This window comes from Budorcas taxicolor, chromosome 18 (genome assembly GCF_023091745.1).
Source record: "Budorcas taxicolor isolate Tak-1 chromosome 18, Takin1.1, whole genome shotgun sequence".
In the NCBI taxonomy this organism is placed as follows: Eukaryota; Metazoa; Chordata; class Mammalia; order Artiodactyla; family Bovidae; genus Budorcas; species Budorcas taxicolor.
Genome location: NC_068927.1, coordinates 6,991,333 through 7,012,486, shown reverse-complemented (window position 1 = coordinate 7,012,486; position 21,154 = coordinate 6,991,333). Strand labels below are relative to the sequence as shown.

Sequence of the window (21,154 nt, the reverse complement as noted above, 5' to 3'; positions counted from 1 at the left end):
TAGGGAAAGTGACATTCTCGGCGACCAGCGGACAGCCGCTGTGCCCTCTGTCCTATAATCACCACACACTGCTGCTTCCGAGAGCCCACTACCAACCAACGCTGGGCTCGAGGGGCCAGGCGCCCGGACTATGTCTGCACCGCATGCAGACCAGCTCAGAAATCCCAATCGGAGCCTGCCAGCTCTCTTCCTTAAGAACCAAAATAACCACTGTCCCCTGTGACTGCAGCATTCGGAGGATTCCGGGTCACCCCCTCCGCGGCCTTCCTTCCACGGCAATGCAGGGACCGAAAAAGCACCCGGGACTTTAATGACCCGAAGGCTGAAGAGCCTACAAGCATCTTCTAATCAGAGAATCACTGAACAAAACCTCCCCCGGCTAGAGTGGATCTCATCACGCACGCCACGAGCAGCAGCAACAGCCACGACTGCCGGCTGACAACCCACCGATCCCTGAGTTTGCCCCGGTCACCACGACCACTTTGCCGCTGAGGTCTCGACCCTGGAGGATCTCCATGGCCGTGGTGCTGCCGTCGTATCTCTGTCTGGTGGTCGGCTTCGTGGGATTGTCGTCCACAGTAAACGCCAGTCTTGGGTCCAAGTAGGTGGTTCTTTTGTTTATGTGGCTGCAGAGAAGAGAAAGCAGTGAGCCCACAGCAGTGGATGGAGGCGTTCATGCCCACAGACAATCTTCTGCTGCAGGCTAGGCAAACTCCACTTTCCAGGGCCTAGAAAGGCTCTTTCTTAACCCTGGAAAGACCTGGGGTCTGTTTGATCTATGTTCTGGGCTCCAGAAGGATTACTATCCTGCCTAGGAAAATGGGCATCCAAGCTTTTTCTTCGGAACTGCCTGTAAAAGAGGTTGTAACGTACAGTAAGCACTGCTCTGTATCCTCAGGTCTCAAAAACGCAGCAGGCTTGGGGCTTTTTAATTAAGTCATGCAAACATGGCTGTAAGATTTGCCAGTCACTCTTGTCGGCAGATTTCAGTTAAATTTCTTACGTGCAAGGGCCTAAGAAGATTCTGAGTAGGAAACTCAAAGTGATAAAAGTTGCAACAATAAATATGAACGCGGTCAACTACTAAACCTTCTGAACATTTTCATTTTAAGACTATACTCACACTCTAATTTTGACTTGGAACTGATCTAAATCTTGCAGAAACAATAATAAAATATACTGATACTGTAAACAACGTATTAAAACACACTGGCACATCCTATTCATACAGAAAGACCAGTTGCTCCCACTGAATAGGATCTGCTTTTCACATTTTAAATGTAACCTTGGGATTTGAGGTACGCCTCAACGTATCTTGAAAGCTATGAAGAACTCTCCAGAAAGAAAGATTTCATGATTGAAAATGTATTTGTGGAAGTTCCCTCGTGGCCCAGCAGCTAGGACTCGGGGCTTTCACTGCCCTGGCCTGGGTTTTGATCCCTGGTCCGGAAACTAAGATCCCAAAAGCCTTGCGGTACAGCAAAGAAAAAAAACAAACAAACATATATATATATATGTTAAAAAAATGTATCTGTAATGTGTATCTGTGTATAAAACTAGATACAGATTAAAAATCTATACTCGTCACCCCATAAACACTAAGACCCAAGAATAACCCGACTTTCATTTGACTTTTAACCTGTTGCCAGGTAAGCATTCTGACTCCAGTCATACAGACAAGAGCTCCCTGGAGACACGGTGACCCTGGCTCACAAACGTGCACCTCTCTCCCAGCCCCTCAGTGGCTGCACCATGGTAACCAGAAATAACCTATGGCAAAAGTCCTTACACCACGGCAACACACCCAGGCTCTTCCCCCAGGCAACTGCTGCTAAGCTCACCAGCACTCTAGCAGGATCAGAGCGGGCCGTGACTGGCCAGGCAGCTGAGCACTGGCCTCCGTTAGAGCACTCTGGGGACTGAGAGTTAACCCCACAGGCATAAGGTAGTTAGAAGCACACCTGGCTCATGCTAGGTGCTAGACACATGGTCACTATTGCTGTTTGCTATTGTAGTTTATTCCAAAGACAGTGTTCCAGACAAGGATGCTCAAAACATCATAATTACGGGCACACCTTGGAGATACTGCATTGTGGGGTCAGTTCCAGACCAAAGGAACAAAACGAACGTCGCACGCAATAAACTGAGTCACACAAATTCTGTGGCTTCCAGTGCATGTGAAAGTTACGTTTACACGACAGTCTACTAAACGTGCGATGGCATCGCGTCTAAAAAACACATGCATTCCTTAGTTAACAAACACTTTACAGCTAAAAAATACTAACCATCATCTGTGTCTTCAGTGAGTCGTAACCTCTATGCCAGTGGTGTGTGTGTGCGTGAAGTTGCTCAGTCGTGTCCGACTCTCTGTGACCCCGTGGACTGTAGCCCGCCAGGCGCCTCTGTCCATGGGATTCTCCAGGCAAGAGTACTGGAGTAGGTTGCCATTTCCTTCTCCAGGGGATCTTCCTGACCCAGGAATCGAACCCAGGTCTCCCGCACTGCAGGCAGACGCTTTACCCTCTGAGCCACAGGGAAGCCTCATGCCAGTGGAGGGTTTGAAATATCACAAAAATCACCAAAATGTGACAGACACAAGCTGAGCAAATGTTACTGGAAAAATGGCGCCAGAAGGCACTCAGGGTAGGGTTGCCACAAGCCTTCAATTTAAAAAAAAAAAGTATCTGCGAAGTGCAGTATGCCAAGATCTGCTTGTATGGACGCCACATCACAGAAATGTAACAGCATCAACGCCCAGCAGGTAATTTGATAAATTATAGTATATCTGTACAAAATGATACCACTTAGCTGTTAAACATCATTTTCTGGAAAACTTTCTAAGGATATGAGAAAAACCTCACACGAATTATGTGCCAAAAACAGTTAACCAAACAGTTCACCCAATACAGTCTCTCTTTTTAAGTATATGTACAGAAAATACAGAAGAAAAAAATACAAAAATCGTTAACAGCAGTTACTCCTGCTGGTAAGATTACACACTACATAATGTTTTTCTATACTGTATACACTTATCACAAAAGCAAGAAGCCCGAGAATAGTCTGTAGACAACTTACTCGACAAAAAACACCTGTCCATTCTCATCGGTTTCTTGTTCCCATCCGTAGGGCAAATCTGAAAAACAGCAAGACAGCCACCTGGAGGAGGGGTGAGCCGAAGCCCCACCCTTTCGGCCACAGTCCCAGCCTCCCACCCGACCAGCAGGGTGCAGGCTCCAACCACGGCAGGTGGGAAAGGCCTGTTACCCCAACCAGACTCCACACTTCTGTCTCTTGCTTGGGAAGTAAGACTATTTCATTCTTTTAGATTTACTGAAGTATAGCTGAGTGACAACATTGTGTGAATTTCTGCTGTACAGCAGAGTGGCTCAAGTTTGACATATATATATTCTTTTTCCTATTCTCTTCCATCATGGTTTAATCACAGGATATGGAATATAATTCCCTATGTTATACAGTAGGACCTTCTTCTTTATCTACCTTATACACAGTAATGTGTTTTTGTTAGTCTCACACTTCCCCGTGGCAGTCGCAAGCCTCTTCTGTCTGTGAGCCTGTTTGTTTCACAGACACGTTCATGCGCCGCACTTTAGATTCCACATGTCAGTGACATCAAGTGGGGTTTGTCTCTTTCTGACTTCCTTTCCTTAGCACGGCTCTCTCCAGGCCCACCCGTACTGCTGCAAATGACCCTGCATTCTGTTTATGGCTGAAGAGCACGCTACTGTATACACACACCTGTGTCCACTCATCTGCTGGTAATCATTTAAGTCGTTTCCATATTTTGGCTATCGTGACTGGTGCCACAGTGAACCCAGGGCTGCATGTATCTTTCCAAAAGAGTATTATATGGGTATATGCTCAGGAGTGGGACCACGAAGTCATATGGCAACTCTATTTTTAAAACTATTTCATTCTTGATCATTCTTCAACACTCCCTTCAGCTCCTGCTTTTCACAAAACCCTTCCCGGTTGCTCCAATCAACATGAATTCTCCCTGGGAATTCTGGTGAACTCCCAGAACGCATCCGCACTGCAGCAGGCAGCCGGTGCCATTTGTATGCTGACTTGTGATGACTACCATCACAGAGCAGTCTCACTTGACAGACCCTCAACCTCTTGAAGGCACGGACCTTCTTACGTTTCTACGCCGCGGATGACACACGTGCTCAGAAACACCTACGAGTCACCACAAGCGTCACGGAATTCTAACACTGGTATACTTAATTCCAGGATAGGAACCGATGACATTTTCACAAACAGTGCAACTATGGGAAAACCTAATGAACTGTGAGTTCAAGAGCCCTATTATTTTAATACTTTATTTTTAAGGCCAGTGAGAAATCAGCATTTCACTCAAAAATCTCGTCATCTTCTTCTACCGAATCCTACAAGCTCCCGAGAGGGAAGGTCCAGTTCCTCAGCAGACCCTCTGCCTGTGACCGTCTTCCCATCTGAACCATGCCCAGCGTACAAGGTTCACCGCTTTATGACATCGGCATACAAACCTCCTGCGATTCGCTTTCTTTTCCCAGTCTTCGGATGCTCCCACTGGGTCTTCTCCTCCGTGTGACTGTGTAAAAAAAAAAAAAAAAAGAAAAGAAAAAATCCAGAGAACAATAAGAAAAGTTACACGTCTAAAATTCTAAAATACACTTCTAAAATTAATCCCTGGCATGAGATTTTTCTCTCCCCAACATAATTCTCCCTCAAGACTAGTCAAGTCAGACATTCACAAAGAAACATTCAGAACATAAGATGGCTGTTTGCAACAGGTCAAACTCTCTAGGTTGCAAGCAGCAGCAGTCTGGTAAAAGCCCGCATTTATGAACTGACGGTGAAGCCAGAGGAAGAAGACGGGACCCCAGCTGTGGGTCAACTCTAGAAATCTCGCTGAATTTCTCAAAATATCTAGAGAGGAGTTCTGCTTTGTACCTGCTTCAGTTTCACTCCAGGACAGACTGAAAATTCTCAGTCTAATTTATAATGCCGACATGTAGATATAATTTAGATACAACCTTAATCTTAGTGGTTTCCCTGGTGGCTCAGACAGTAAAGAATCTGCCTACAATAGAGGAGACCCAGGTCAATCCCTGGGTTGGGAAGATCCCCTGGAGAAGGGAAAGGCTACCCACTCCAGTATTACTGCCTGGAGAATTTCCTGGACAAAGGAGCCTGGTGGGCTACAGTCTATGGGGTTGCAAATCTTCTCAAATGTTTTATTCTTTTCACAAATTTAACTTCAAAGTGTTTTTTAAGTACTGATTCCTAATTTCATCCAAGAGGAAATTAAGCAGTGGTAAGACAGCCCCATAGCTTAAGTTACTTAGCTTTGGAGCCTTAACTTCCTCATTGGCAAAATGGAAATAATCTTAGTACTGATCTCAGGAGAATGTTATGAGGATACTGTACATAAAGGGTTGGACACAGTATCTGACATATAAAAAGCCCTCAAAAGGTCTACTATTTTGAACAAATCAAATATACAAGCTGGTCTGACTTCCATGCCAAACTAGCCTTTCATCTCAGGAGAGCATATACAGTTACCATTCAAATTCAAACCACGAGCCAGTAACAGACTAGAGACACCTGTCAACAGGTGACCTATTGTCAAGAAAAACATAAAATTACTTAATGCCAGAAAAACCTGCATGTTGCAAGAAGCATTCAAAGTTCACATGCTCAGGCCAAAGTAGAAAATAACACAAAATCACTGACAAATGGACGACAGAACAGCTCTTCCGGAGCCATTATTTTAAAGAGAATAAATACAGAGAGCAAGCAAATGCTCCTGTAAGACATTGCACGTAAAAGGCAGGGTCTTTTTAGGAACTGCCGGCTTCTGGTGTTTTGCAAACTCCCAGTGGCCAGCGCAGGGACACCGTGGACTGTGGACTCGGAAGGCCACACACCTGAGCTCCCGCACTGCCCGCATCCAGGGAGCCGGTCTCCCCGGCAGCACAGGGAAGTAAGAGACGGGACCCGGGACGGGACCCGTGATGGATGCGATCCCGCACAGACAGAGGGCACGGGCAGCCCTGAGAGGAGAAAGGAAGCCCCGACGCCCTGGGAAGGGTAACCCTGCTCCCGCCCCGGCACTCCTGAAGGGGGGTCACTCTCTGCAGCGGGGACCATCCTGGGCACTGCAGGGTGATGAACAGCATCCCTGCTCTCTACCCACCAGGCGCCAACACAGCTGTGGCAACGGCAAGGCTCTGCAGACACTGCCCCCGTCTCCCGCAGACTCAGGGTCCCGGGCCTGAAGCCCTCAGTTCCTGGTCCTCCCGCTCACCAGCCCTGTGCCCTTGGAGAAGTTACTAAACCTCCCTGAGCCTCACTTTTCCCATCAGTACAAAGGGAGCAATAACGGCCCCACTTCCTGGGGTCAGAGAAGAAGCCTCAGTCAGTCTACATGTGTGAAGAACTAAGAACTGTGCCTTTGACAAAAAAGGATTATTTGAAATAAATTTCATATAAAAGTTAATTAAAAGCTGTTCCCTTTCCACTGTAACCTAAAATGACTTTTTAATGAACAGAAAATTACAACACGTCCCCGCTGTTATCTTATTCTCCTTCAAAAAGAAGTCCTCTTTTATTTTTCTTTTCTTTCAGCAAGCTTTCTCTTTTTCTTTTTGTCATTTAAAGAGATAATTAACAGTGATCTTAATGTAAAACAAAGGGATCAAAATTAAATTCACACCACATTACATGGCTATCGTTTTCAAGTATGCTCTTCTAAGGTTTGGGGGCTTTTTCTGAAGCTCAATAGGGAGACCCAGAGCCTCCTGCAGACAGGGACCCGCCTCCCACTGGGCAGGCCAGCCATCCCCCTTCAGGCCCATGGGCTTCAAGAGCACAGGGGGGCAGGGGCTGAGGCCCCGAAGACCCCCAGGACTGCACCACGGCCCCCAGCACCAAGCCCTCGCCCCTCAGTACCCACCCCCCCACCCCGCCGGTTAAGGCAGAGGGACTGCCCTGGGTGGTGTCAGGGCAGCGAGAAAGGCCCCCCAGCTCACGCTGGTGACCAGTCACCCTCCGCCACAATACTGGGCCTCCCTGGGGGCCCAGCCTGGGGGCACTGAGCCATGTGCCCCTTTGAGTTTGCTTGTGGGGAGGCTGAGGGGCTGACAGAACCCATGTGGGAGAGGAGGAGCGAGGCTGCGAGGGGGGTTCCCACGAGACCCCAGGGGCTGCAGCCTCAGTCCTTGGCCGGGGTGGGGCACCCCACAGCAGTGGGAGGAAGGCCTTGGAAGGAAGGAAGGACTCCAAGGGCAACCTTCTGAGAGATCGGTCAGGTTCCCCAAACCACGACGGACGAGTGACCTTCCAGAACTGGGAGTGAACAAAGGCCCGCGATGCTTGCAGGTCGGCAGAGCTCAGGGGGACTGCTGGGAATGCAGGGCCGGGGTCATTCTGGGCATCCTTCACCTCGAGCAAAGACCAAGGGCTGGGAGGAGAGGAGAGCGTCTGGGGAGAGGCACCCACCACCCCAGCTGGGAGCCTGCCAAGCTCTATCACCACAGTCAGTCAACAGGGCCAAACACCACTGGGGGGCCCTAGGGTGTTTCCCATGGACCACACAGGCACCACGGAGTCCCCCAGCCGCGGGCTCCCGGAAGCCCTCAGTGGAGCCGGCGGGAGCCCGCAGGCCTTACTGAGCGCGCCTTCCAGGAAGGGAGCGGAGGGAAGGGTCGCCCAGCAGAAGGCGAGGCGCAGGGGGTGAGAGGTGGGCAGGCAGGTGGGCAGGGGGCCCCAAACGGAGGGAAGAGGCTGCAAGGGGCAGACATTTTTTCTCTCTCCCTTAAATGGCAGGAAGAAATAAACTACAAGCGTCAGATGCTTTTTCTCTTAAAATTCTGTGTTGCCACAACGACACCTGGTTCCACCTGGGCTTAATTTTTCTCAAACCTTGAGGTCACCAAATGCATTTTTCTTACAAAATGTTTTTCTTAAGCTATGTTAATGAAACTATGTATTTGCTGTGGAATGTGCCTTTCTTCAAAATGGTTCCACCTAGACTTTCTTTTCTCAAACCTTGGGCTGATAATAGCTCAACAAATCAGTATTCATATTAATTGTTTTATGGCTGGGGGATGACACACCTCGTGCCATCCTATCTCAAAAATGCGTATTGTGGGAGAGGGGCCAGTGAAAGTCCCTCAGCCCTGAAGTGTCTCTCTTATCTGAGTCGTGACGGCTTAGTCGCTAAGTCGTGTCCGACTCTGGCAACTGGAGCCCACCAGGCTCCTCTGTCCATGAGATTCTCCAGGCAAGAATCCTCGAGTGGGTTGCCATGCCCTCCTCCAGGGGATCTTCCCAACCCAGGAACTGAACCCAGGTCTCCTGCGCTGTAGGCAGATGATTTACTGACTGACCTACATATCTGATTAATAGCTTTCTAACAGACATAAGAACTGATGCTTTTGAACTGTGGTGTTGGAGAAGACTCTTGAGAGTCCCTTGAACTGCAAGGAGATCCAACCAGTCCATTCTGAAGATCAGCCCTGGGATTTCTTTGGAAGGAATGATGCTGAAGCTGAAACTGCAGTACTTTGGCCACCTCATGCAAAGAGTTGACTCATTGGAAAAGACTCTGATGCTGGAAGGGATTGGGGGCAGGAGGAGAAGGGGACGACAGAGGATGAGACGGGTAGATGGCATCACCGACTTGATGGACGTGAGTCTGAGTGAACTCCGGGAGCTGGTGATGGACAGGGAGGCCTGGCGTGCTGCGATTCATGGGGTCGCAGAGAGTCGGACTCGACTGAGCGACTGAACTGAGCAGAACAGACATAAAACATCTGGCTAAAGACTAGCAGGGGACACTCTTTCTGCCCCCTTCTGATGTCTATGTCAGAAGCTTTCTCTATCTCTTTTATACTTTAGTAAAACTTTATCCCACAAAAGCTCTGAGCGATCAAGCCTCATCTCTGGAGGCCAAGAATCCTGGTGTCCTTCACGGCTCAGCAACAACCTTCTGGGGGACAGCAGAGTGACCACAGCCACAGGAGCCTCCAGACGAGCATGAGGCCACAGGTCAAACCTGAAAGGGAGCCAGAGAGCTCTGGGGACAGCAGCCAGAACAGGGACAGGCCCTACCCACAGCAGAGGCGGCCCTGGAAGCCAGGAAGCAGGCCCTGCGCATCTTCACATCCCCAGGGCCCAGAAGGCCACCCAGCCAGAGAGGCCCAGGAGACCTTCGCTTGATGAGCTAACTTCCTTACTCCCCATGGACTGATCTTACAGCTCCGTGATGCTAAGCATGGGGGATGGAGGGGAATGAGGAACGGTCCCTGTGCTCACGACGCTGACAATCTGGGGAGGGACAGACAGCAGGAGAGGCCGAGTGGCATGTAGAGAACTACGGACGGGGGAAACGCAAAGTGCTGGGAGGAGACGGCAGGGCCCATGCACGGGGACGCCCTATTGGGCAGAGACACTGAAGCTCAGCTCCCAGGGATCAAAGAGCCCTTCAGGCAGAGGCCTCGGCCACAACCAATGCCCATTCAGAAGCCACCCGGAGCCCCTGGCTCCATCTACTCCTCCAGAGCAGAAATCATCCTTCTAAAGACACGCAGCTGACATGAATAGATGGGACTGGATGCCATGATCTAAGGTTTTTGAATCCTGAGTTTTAAAATGAAAATACAGTGAAACACAATGATTCCAAAATCTCTATCTACTTACCTACTGTATATCTGCTCATCTTGCTTACTCTATAGCTATTTATTTATCTACCGACAATGGGGTATTACTCAACCATAAAAAAAATAGAATCTTGCCATTTTCAGCAAATAAATAAGTAAAGACACAGAGCTGAGCTCACTGCCTGGCTGCAAGGCTTCAGCGGACCCCAGCCAGGGTCCTGACCATGGAGCCCAGCTCCTCTGAGGCACGGCAGGGCCCTTCCTCCTCACAGGTGTTCAGCTTCCTGCACCACCACAGCACAGGCAGGGCCTCTGTCTCTTCTACCTGAGCTGCCCCTGGACCCGCCCACTCCTACCTGTGCCCTAAGGCAGGGCTCAGGGGCCAACCACCCCAGGCACCTCACCACCTGCCCACACAGTGCACGTTGGGCACGCTGCCGCTCATCACCCAGACTGTGTGAGGACCACCTCTTTCATTTTTTGGCCAGAACAGGCATCTTGCAGGATCTTAGTAGCAACCACTGGACCACCAAGTGGAAGTCCCACCAAGCTGGTCTCAGTAAAACCAGCGCTCAGCAAAAGGCCTGGCACAGGATACCTTCCCAATGTGTCTTCAAAGAATGCAGCAAGAACTTTTCCTCCTGCCTTTCTTTCTAGAAAGCCACCAAAGGCAGCCAGCCGTGGCTCACAACCTAGGGCAGATCAGAATCACCTGGGAAAGATTTCACAAACTAGCAATAGGGGCGGGAGGCACAGCAAGCAAATGAAGAGGGAAGAATAACCTGCTGGTGGAAGCCGGGAGCAGAGCCTGGTCAGTTTCCCAAGAGTAGAAAACCACTGATTTACTTCCGTGTTTCTCAAAGCCATAACCTGCCTTAGTTTGGAAGCTTAAAAAGTAGAGTCCCTATGTGGGGTGTCTGCTGAGACCCCAAATCCAGTTATGACGGTCCTCAGATGATTCTAGTGTCAGGCTGAGACGGTGCCGAGAGTGGGACCCAGCACAGTTGGTTCAGGCCTCAACTAAGCCTTTACTACAGCACCTCAACTAAAACTCTCCAACCAACCCTCTTAACAGATGAGTAACCCCTGCGAGTTCTCCCCCCAGCCCAAGCGCACACTGTAAGAGGCGGGAGAGAGGGCCTCCTGGGGCTCTCAAAACTTTCCCGACAACTACAGTAAAGCTGTATTAGCTACATTTTACATACAGGCATATACATGCACACATACATATATACACACACAGCTCTATTAGGACGTCTGTTACAAATACACACTCCCAGGCGGCCCTTCTAGACCTCCGAGAAAGGAGCAGGGCGTGCTCGTTTCTTCTGTTGATGGGGAAAGGGGATGCAAGCGGGCGCGTCCCCGCACCGCCGGGCACTGCCGCCGCCTGGGCAGCAGAGGGCGTGTGTGGGCGCCGCCAGGTGACCCCACGCTGGACAGCAGGGCCAGAGAGCGGGAAGCGGCCCGTCCTCAGGAGGCCGGCAGCCTTCACGGCGCGGGCCTTCCCCGCGCGGGCAGGGGTCCGGAGGCAGCACGCGCCCCGGGGCGCGGAGCGGTCAGGGTCCTCCGCGCGCCCCGGACGCCCCCTTACTTGGCATAGTAAACCCAGCCGTCCTTAGTGGTCCTCTGCTCCCAGCCGGGGGGCAGCTCGTCCTCGCTGTCGGTGTCGTCCAGGCCCGCGTAGCGCAGGGCTGCCATGGCTGCGGGGGAATCGGCCGCTCGCCCGCCGCCCGCCGGCTCTCCGCGCCCAGGAGCTCACTCCGGCTTCAACCGCGCGCCGCGCGCCCCGCACGCTCGCGCCTGCGCACCGCGCCGCCCGGGGCCCCTCAGCGCCCGGGCCGCCGAATCCGAGGCCCGCACTTTCGCAGCTGCCGGAGCAAAGGAGGGCGGGGCCTCGGGAGAACGCCGGGGAAAGCGCGGAGCGACACACACGGCCGCTCGGCTGGGAGTAAAAGCCGGAGAGCGCCCCAGGGCTCCGGAGGCGGGGCCGAGCCCCTAACCCCGCCCCGCCCCAGGCCGGGGGCGTGAGTATCCAATCCTGGGCTAGGGCTCCGCCCCCGTTGCTGGGCGACCCGTAATCACTTCCGCGTGGCTCTGGCCTATCCCGCAGGAGCTCCCGCCACTGGGCATCCTGGGAAATGTAGTCCCGGGCCTGGCCGGACTAGCGCACCGCGCGGAAAGGGAAGAGGCAAATGAGGTTGGCTTTCTACGGCTACACGGCCTGTCCGGTGTTTACGGCAGGAAGTGAAGGGTCTTGCTCAGAAGACTTCCAGAACTTTCCCAGGCTGAGTCACAGATTTTGTTATGCGTGTAAAGTCAACGCTGTACCACGCTATAAAAAAGCAAATTCCCACGCACCTGCTGATGGAGGTGTTTTTTCATGGAGAAGTTTCTTCCAGTCCCAGCATGGTTCTATTGGTTACAATTGCCTGCCGTTTATAGACTTTTCCAGAACATTCCCTACTTAGAACTTTCTTCTGAGCCTTACAGGGAAATCTGTAACCTCTCTGGCCCTAGTTTACAGAAGAATGCAAGACTCCACGTGTTTTAAAGTGAGGAAAATGGGAAGAAGGGAATTTTATCTTTTATCTTCAAGTCCTTTTATCAGGACTTTTATCTTCAAGTCCTGGGATTGATGTTGCTTTGGAATTTCTGCTCTGCCTGCTCTTTAGAGGAGAGACTTGCTTTCCTGGGAAGTTACCCAATTGAAAGCTAACCTAAGGTAAGCATGTTGCAGTTTTGACAGACCCACTATTCCATCGCAGATCCATCACATCACTCTTTCCAAATCCATGTACATTTAAGTGACTATTAATCTGCCAGCTTCTGCTCATCCCAATTTAACCCCTTGCCCCTTTCACCCAAGCCAACTTATTCCTTTGATGTGAATAGGAAATTAGATCCCCAAATCCCTTAGTGGTGAGGAAGGAGATGAATAGAGTCCATCTCCTTAGCCTCAGTTTCTCCAATCATCATCCATAGCCTCTGCTCAGCTTCTCAAGGACCTGCTGCTTAGACTTATCTCAGGTTACCTTCATCAGACCCTCCACTGGCACCTGTTGCCCATGACTTGGCATCTTCCACAGATGGTGATATAGTATGGTGTCTTCCCCAAGCTGGGTAGTACTCCCCTTGGCAGGATTCTCAACTTCTCGTTCGAACCTCTGCCCTTCCTACCACTTTAAAACGGCCTCTAGGCTTCTCTGCCACGGACACCAGGGTTCCTCAACCTCAACACTGCTGACATTTGGGCCCCGTAATTCTTCGTTGCAGGGTTCCCCTGTGCACTGTGGGGTGTTCAGCAGCAGCTCTGTCCCCTACCAACTAGATCCAGTAGCAGCGCCTTTCCTGCAGCTGCAACAACCGAAAATGTCCCCGGGCATTGCCAGCTGTTCCTGGAGTCAAGAACTGCTGATCTGCACTGCCGGTAAAGCTGGAAGTTACTAGCCTGTGAATCAAATGCTGATTTGATGATTTGATGAGATTTACTGAAGGCACTGAAGAGCCCATTTCTGGCCAGAGATTCACCAGGTGGTACCTAGATCCTACCGGTTCTGATTGCTGAGTTCTCTAGCATCATCTGAGGGCATCTGCCTCTCTAATTCCTGGCCCATCCTCAGGTGAGAGACAGGAGCTGACAAGTCTGACTGGGTGACCCAGACTTCCCATCATGGTCCCAAATGGTTATGATGACCTCATATTATTCCTCTCTTCCTGCCTCTTAACTGTTGGCCTTGATCAGAGGTCAGTGAAGAAAGACATTCAGGCCTTTGGGGAATTGTGCAATTAAGCAAGTCAGATTTAGTATTTGGACTAAAGTCTTTGGACTATTTAAGTTTTTGGACCTCACTGAAACTAATGTTTTAGTTACGCTTATTAGATTGCAAGCAGCAGAGACTCACTCAAAAGTTTATGATCAGGATGTAGATGAGCTAAATTAGAACATTGTCATGACCTGCAGGAGCCCAAGGACAAGCCTGATTTTCTCTCTCATGGGTTTCACGGTCTCTTGCTCCTGCTCTTTGTTCATGGGCAAGCTTTTTTTTCCCCGTTTCCTTACTAGCTTCCTTTATTCATAGTTTCTGCTCGCTTTGGACTTCAACTTGGATGTGATCTTGACTTGGGATCTTGTCAGAGGGTGAACCCTGTTTGGCTTGCAAGATTATTATGGGTTTGCAGAGTCTTAAGCTTGGGAATGAGCCAAGATCCTCAGCATGTGCTTACAAAAGCCTAAAGAATGGTGTCTTATTGTAAAGCCAGCTGAATCAATTGATTATTACATTGATTTAAAATAAAAAAAATTTCACCATGTAGTTATATAACTGCACACCAGATGGTGCTATTACCCACAATTTTAGGGCTAAAGCCCAATTTGAGACATGGTTTTCTACATTTGAAGTTTTCTTTCTGACTTCTGCGATAACACAATGTACGAACAGAAGACTGGTACATTTTCTGCCGAAAGCAATTTGGCATTACTCATGCAGTGGGCACAAGTTTCAGTGAAACATTCCTGAGAGCCACATTTCTCTAGCTCATTGTTATTACCAGGATGATGGGCCTCTCCTTTCCCTTCAGACACACAAACGGCCCAACAATTCTGCAAACCTGCTATAATTAATAAGCAAGAATACTGAACAGGATTCTCAGGGAAAACTCTCCTGGTTAATGTGGACTTAGTTAGAGTTTTTGTATTTTGACTATTCATTCAAACACACAGGTAACAAAAAATTGTATTAGATCTCTTAGAAAAGTCAAGAAAAATGAAATACCCCTTGCATCCAGAAATCAGTTGGTCAGAATAAAACCGACAGACAAAGAATGATGAGGGTTCTGAGGGCAGTTCCAACCAAGACCTAGAGGTATGCGGAGATGGGGGAGAGTTTTGGTGACAGGCTTTCCTATCATTTATCCTGGGAACCAAACTTAGTTACTGTCACTTGCAAGCTGTCTGTGACAGTGGCCAAGTCACTTACCTGATTCCGTGATTATCAGCCCAGTTTCTACAGAGGAGGCAAATGGGGCACAAAGAATCGCAGCAGCATGTGCACGGTCACTGGGTGAGCAAAAGCCAGCAAGGTCTGGAATGGAGCACAAACAAGGTCACCTACCCCAAACCCATCCTCTCAACCCACCACCCCACGAGCTGCCTTTCCAGAACAGGGATCCCCAGTGCTGGTTCTCAGGTGGATGCCCAGGGGGTTTTGATCCTCCATGGGAAAGTGAGAAAAGTGTATAAAAGAAGTGAATTCTTCTTAAAGGTAAATACGTTCCAGTTAAAGTACTGGGTTTTTCTTTCTATGAGATTACGTCTGTTCTTTTATTTTTTTGGTAATCTATTCTTTTCCTTTTTTCCAACATGTTTTATAATGACATTTTTCAGACATCCAGAAATGTTGAGAGGTGAGCACAATGAATACCCATACTACCCCACCCCTGACACACACACATAGGTGTAGTCACACTTAACCTTCTGCCGTATTTGTTTTAATCAGAGGGAACTTGAGTGCCTGTAACTTTAGGAGAGAGTGATTTTGCATTGTTTTGGAAGTTCTCTGGAATAAGTACGAATGGACTAAGAAAAATCTCCTGGGCCACAAGTAGGCACTCTCCCCTGGAGACCTCATCACAACCACTGCAGTGACTTCCAGAAATTAGACCCTTACATTTGGAAACATCACTCATCTAATTCATGTGTATAGGCCCCAGGTGTCAGTGTGGCTGTAATTGCTAACTTGCCAATATTCACAAAATTCTATTTCAGCCTAACTTCTTCCCTGGCTCCTTTCTGTCCTGCAGAGAGAAGGGCCCCCTCTGGGGGCAGTCATGTTGCCATAAGAAGTCCATTCTGTTTAAAATCTTCCACCATCTGTTTAGAATGTCTTATTTTGACAGCCAGAGCTTCCTAGATGTGGCTCTGATCCACAGCTGTCATGAACTTGCAAATAATTCTTCCAAAGCCTTCGTGTCCTGGAGCCCAAGATTCACCCCATATCCTGCCAGACTGTGCACGTAGATATGCCAGGGGAAAATAAAAACAAAAAATAAAAATTATTGTGTGTGTATATATACATACTTCCCTGGTGGCTCAGATGGTAAAGAGTCCGCCTGCAATACAGGAGACCCAGGTTCGATCCCTGGGCTGGGAAGATCCCCTGGAGAAGGGAAAAGCTGCTGCTGCTGCTGCTGCTGCTGCTGCTGCTGCTGCTGCTAAGTCGCTTCAGTCATGTCCGACTCTGTGCGACCCATAGATGGCAGCCCACCAGGAACCCCCGTCCCTGGGATTCTCCAGGCAAGAACACTGGAGTGGGTTGCCATCTCCTTCTCCAATGCATGAAAGTGAAAAGTGAAAGTGAAGTCGCTCAGTTGTGTCCAACTCTTAGCGACCCCATGGACTGCAACCCACCAGGCTCCTCCATCCATGGGATTTTCCAGGCAAGAGTACTGGAGTGGGGTGCCATTGCCTTCTCCGGCCCACTCCATATTCTTGCCTGGAGAATCCCATGGACAGAGGAGCCTGGTGGGCTATATATACACAGGCATACCAGGGGCAGAGTTGGAGGGGAGAGGCATAAAGAAAAACAAACAACAGAAGTGATGACTCCAAAGCACTAAGCGCAGCGCCAAGGGCAAAGCTAGCTCTTGTTATCAAATGTTATAGCATTAAATGTTTGCTACTATCATTGTTGTTACTGGTCATTAAAACTGGACCATGAGAGCTTTAAAATCCATCCACTAAGCACAACTCTGATTTTAGGTCTGACCTTCATCTAATGGGTCTGATAGTCCCCACTGTATAATAAGAGCTAACATTCACTCAGCATTTACTATGTTAAAGCACTGTGCTAAGCACTTACCAGGAATTATGTAACTCTACCTCACACTGTAAGGTAGGTGCAATTATTAACCACCTTACAGATGAGGAAATTAGGGCTTAGGGAGGTAAAACCTGCTTCCAAATCAGAGAAGCAGTGGTGTTGCCATAGAACCTAGTTTTCTATGACTCTTGGCTATGGCATTGTATACATCGCAGGGTCCAAAAGAGTGTGGTTATGAACTTGGCAATTGTAAAGGACTGTTTCAAACAGACTCCTTTCTGCCCTTGGCCAACGTGCTATACTCCCAGGAACCCCCTCAGAGGGTGAAGGAATGACAGGAAATTGAGAGTTGGGAGCCACTGATTAGAGAAGGGTCTTTCTGCTCTATTATGCTAACTAAGGAACATAAAACAAGTGCCCAAGACTAAGGAAATAAAATCGCATGGCTATGGTTCTGCCCCCCATAGCCTCATTCTGAAGTCCTCACTCCTAAAAAGTGCTTAGCACAGTGTGTTTCATACTCCAAACTTGTACTCAGATACAGCATTTGTTTAATAAATGTCTGTTCATTGTGGCGGCGACGGTGGTTCTGTCAGTGTCAGTTCATTAGGCTTGGTTAATCATAGAGATAGATATTAAAACAGCTTAGTAAACCTAGACAACATCTATCTCTAATAGAGATTGCTATTGCAGGTGAAAGACGTGTGTTAAGAAAAACCTGAACGAAGTGTCTTTAAAGTGATGCGCATACCTCTTCCACCCAACTTTCCTCCTTACTGCCATCTGGAAAAAATGATGTAATGCACGGAGCTCAAGCAGCCACATTGGACCATGAGATGAGAGTCACACCCAGAGACTGGGGAAGGCGGGGGTGCTACAAAGTTGCTAGGTCCCTGGCAGCTTTATGGAATTCTCATATTTACTCTTTACTCCCCAAATCCCATACTTACGTGCAAGAAAGAGACCTCATGTGTTTAAACCATTGTTGAGTTGGCTGTACTGTGACTTCAGTTGAACCTAATCCCAAAGGTGATGCCTTTTTTACTTTTTACTTTCCTTTATATCTTTTTACTTTCCAGATTTCAAAATGCCCTTTCTATAAACTTTTCTCCTGTTTTCCTTGTTCTTAAATATTTCTTTACCAAATGAAATAAAAAGTACTGCTTTTTGACATTTTGAGCTTTGGGGAGAATGTGGCTATAAATAGGTGTCTGGTCTACCATCTTTATTCAGAAGTCTGCCCGCATGTTTTTCAGACAGTCAAACAGCATAGTGAATAGAAAGTCCCTCGTCTAGCGCCGAGTACAGGGCAGACACTCAATAAACAACAGGAATCACTGTGTCTCTCTCATCATCACTGTTACAATTGCTGTTATTTGAAATGCTTTATCTAAAGGTCCCACTAAAATGCCGACTGAAAAACAAATGCTCTGCCCTGTATGTATTTTGTAGCTGTGCTAATCTAAATCTCACATTTATTGGACATTTTTTCATAAATCAAGAGAATATTTGTAGTGACAGGGGATTTAAACAGCCTGATTTAGCTCCTCTAGGCAACAAAGCATGTTTTGTTGACCTAGCAGAAAGAAAACGTATCGTATGCCAAAAAAAAGTCGTTCCCCGGCCATCTCATTTCCTCTTGGGCTAGGTTCTTGAAACTACAATCCAATTCTTACGATAAAGTTCAGAGAAAGAGAGGCATGCGAGGTTAGGTCTGCTCCTCACTGCTGTGTGAGTTTGTGCACACGTGTGTGAAGGAGGAGGTGATGGCGCCGTGAAGATGCCATGGATTGATAGTCTGACGGAAAGAACAGCACTTGAACTTTCATTTCACCTCCTGTGTCCACTGGGTGCTTGGGAAAGAACCTTAACTTGGCCCTCCCGTTCAGGAGCCACGTTAGGGATTACTGACAAACTAGAGACACGGCCCTAAACCCCCTCCCTTTGTTCCATAGGCATGGACCCGGAATGAAGGAGTTAGGCTTTGTGATTCTGACTTCTGTTTTCCTTTCCTTGGCTGAGTTGACTGAAGAGAATATTAAGGTGCTTATTGTTTTTGAGAGGAGCAAGAGACGGCATAAAGCCTTCCGCAGCTATGCTCAAAGAATAATTCATAAAGTTAATCACTGACATTTGTTCAAGGACTTTTACAAGAGAGTGTTCCAGGGTGAGCACAGAGGCCGCAGCTTGAGACCATGGGAGGGATTCCTCTCTGAGGCCCATTTGTGAGAAAAGTGTTTATGGCAAAGAAATTTGCTGAATTTAGGGCTTAGGAATAATTAAAATAGTTAGAAGCTAAAGATTTAAAGATTTCTGTAATGTTACAATATTCTACTATAGCTTATAAAAATTAGGGACTTTAGAGATATTATTAGCTAGAAGCCCTTTTTAAAAATAGTGAGCTTAGGATACTAGGGGCAAACAGGACTTAGAAAGATAAGAAATAAACTGAGGAATGCGGTATGCAGCCCAGACATTAGCGTGAGTTACAGTGTATTCACAAGGACACATGAGAAGAAGTAGATACGAGAATCGCTGAGGAAGGAACTCCTTTTGAGGGGCAACAATGATTTTTGGGAAAAAATAAATCTGGGTCAGTGGGAACTAAAAATATCAAACCTCTGACCTAATGCTTTTGTAAAAGTATAAAAGAGAATCATACGCTTGAAATAAACAGGCAGTCCAGAAAAACTGAGAGGCTGCCTCAGTTTCTCTCTCTCTCTCTCTCTCTCCCGGGCCGTCCATCCTGAGGGTATCCCTGGATCCTGCTGAGGTGGATCCTAGCACCCTCCAGTTCTTCAGCTCAGAGTATGAGGACCATTTATTATTCCTCTCTGAACCTCTAAGTCTCTCTTTTTTTAGAATGTTCTGGACTTCAGTTCAGTTCAGTCGCTCAGTTGTGTCCAACTCTTTGCGACCCCATGAATTGCAGCACACCAGGCCTCCCTGTCCATCACCAACTCCCGGAGTTCACTCAGACTCACGTCCATCGAGTCAGTGATGTCATCCAGCCATCCCATCCTCTGTCGTCCCCTTCTCCTGCCCCCAATCCCTCCCAGCATCAGAGTCTTTTCCAATGAGTCAACTCTTCGCGTGAGGTGGCCAAAGTACTGGAGCTTCAGCTTTAGCATCATTCCTTTCAAAGAAATCTCAGGGCTGATCTCCTTGCAGTCCAAGGGACTCCCAAGAGTCTTCTCCAACACCACAGTTCAAAAGCATCAATTCTTTGGTGCTCAGCCTTCTTCACAGACCAACTCTCACATCCATACATGACTACTGGAAAAGCCATAGCCTTGACTAGACGGACCTTGGTCAGCAAAGTAATGTCTCTGCTTTTCAATATGCTATCTAGGTTGGTCATAACTTTTCTTCCAAGGATACTTACCTGATGGTTAAGAATCAGCCTGGCGATGCAGGGGAAACTGATTCAATCCCTGGTCCAGGAAGATCCCACCTGCCCCGGGGCAACTAAGCTGCACCTACTGAGCCAGAGCTCCAGAGCCCGCACCCTGAAACAGGAGACGCCACCGTGCTGAGAAGCCTGCGCACCAAAGTGCAGCTGCCACTTGCTGAAACTAGAGAACAAGCCCGTGGGCACTCATGATGACCCAGCACGGCCTCAACTTGAGTAATTAATTAGATGTTCAACAAGGACTTCCTGGCGGTCGGGTGGTCAGAACTCCATGTTTCCACAGCAGGGGACATGGGTTCGATCCCTGGTTGGGGAACTAAGATCCCACAAGCTGCCCGACCAAATAGAAAGCTGAGCGCCAAAGAATTGATGCTTTTGAACTGTGGTGTTGGAGAAGACTCTTGAGAGTCCCTTGGACTGCAAGGAGATCAGCCCTGGGATTTCTTTGAAAGGAATGATGCTAAAGCTGAAACTCCAGTACTTTGGCCACCTCATGCGAAGAGTTGACTCATTGGAAAAGACTCTGATGCTGGGAGAGATTGGGGGCAGGAGGAGAAGGGGACGACAGAGGATGAGATGGCTGGATGGCATCACTGACTCGATGGACGTGAGCCTGAGTGAACTCCGGGAGATGGTGATGGACAGGGAGGCCTGGCGTGCTGCGGTTCATGGGGTCGCAAAGAGTCAGACACGACTGAGCGACTGGACTGAACTGAAAAGAAAAAAACAACACTGCTCTTACAGCGATGGTCCCTAACCTTTTTGGCACCAAATACCGGTTTCGTGGAAGGCAATTTTACCACAGACAGGAGGGGAGAGGGGGCGGTGGGGGCGGTGGGGGTGCTTCAGGTGGTGAGGCGAGCTCCGGAGCGTGGGGGGCTGCAGAGGACCCCAGGCTGGCTCGCCCGCCGACCGCGACCGCCGACCGCCTCAAGAACCAGTCAGCGGCGGGGTGCTGGGGCCCCGGCTCCCCAGCATTTTCTTCTATCCTTAGACTTTTGGATTCAGTTGCTAATACACTAACTCCCGCCTAGATCACGGTTCCGTTTTCCCAGGTGCGCTTACCTGCAGTCAATTGAGTCTTCTGAAAATATTAAATGGAAAATTCCAGAAAGAAACAACGCCTGAGTTTTAAACTGCTGCACCATTCTGAATAGCGAGGCGAAATCTCGTGATATCCTGCTTCGTCCCGGGACGAGAATCCCATTTGTCCAGCATATCCGGATCCACTGTTCCGGATATCCCAGTGCTCCTGT

At 48.7% G+C, this 21,154-nt stretch overlaps 1 protein-coding gene across 4 annotated transcripts in view; it reads right to left on the bottom strand.

Moving 5' to 3' along the window:
* WWOX (WW domain containing oxidoreductase) overlaps positions 1–11,421 on the bottom strand; it is a 915,589-nt gene extending 904,168 nt beyond the window's left edge. For all 4 annotated transcript variants that reach the window (XR_008200887.1, XM_052655897.1, XM_052655899.1 and 1 more), the window contains exons 1-4: positions 11,260–11,421; positions 4,527–4,591; positions 3,076–3,133; positions 448–626 (exon numbers count right to left, since the gene is read on the bottom strand). Coding sequence is in view for 3 of the 4 variants with exons in the window: in XM_052655897.1 (XP_052511857.1) it covers positions 448–626; positions 3,076–3,133; positions 4,527–4,591; positions 11,260–11,366 (409 nt within the window). In the remaining variant the exon portion in view is untranslated. The remainder of the gene's footprint in view (positions 1–447; positions 627–3,075; positions 3,134–4,526; positions 4,592–11,259) is intronic.
* Between the last annotated feature and the right edge of the window lie 9,733 nt (positions 11,422–21,154).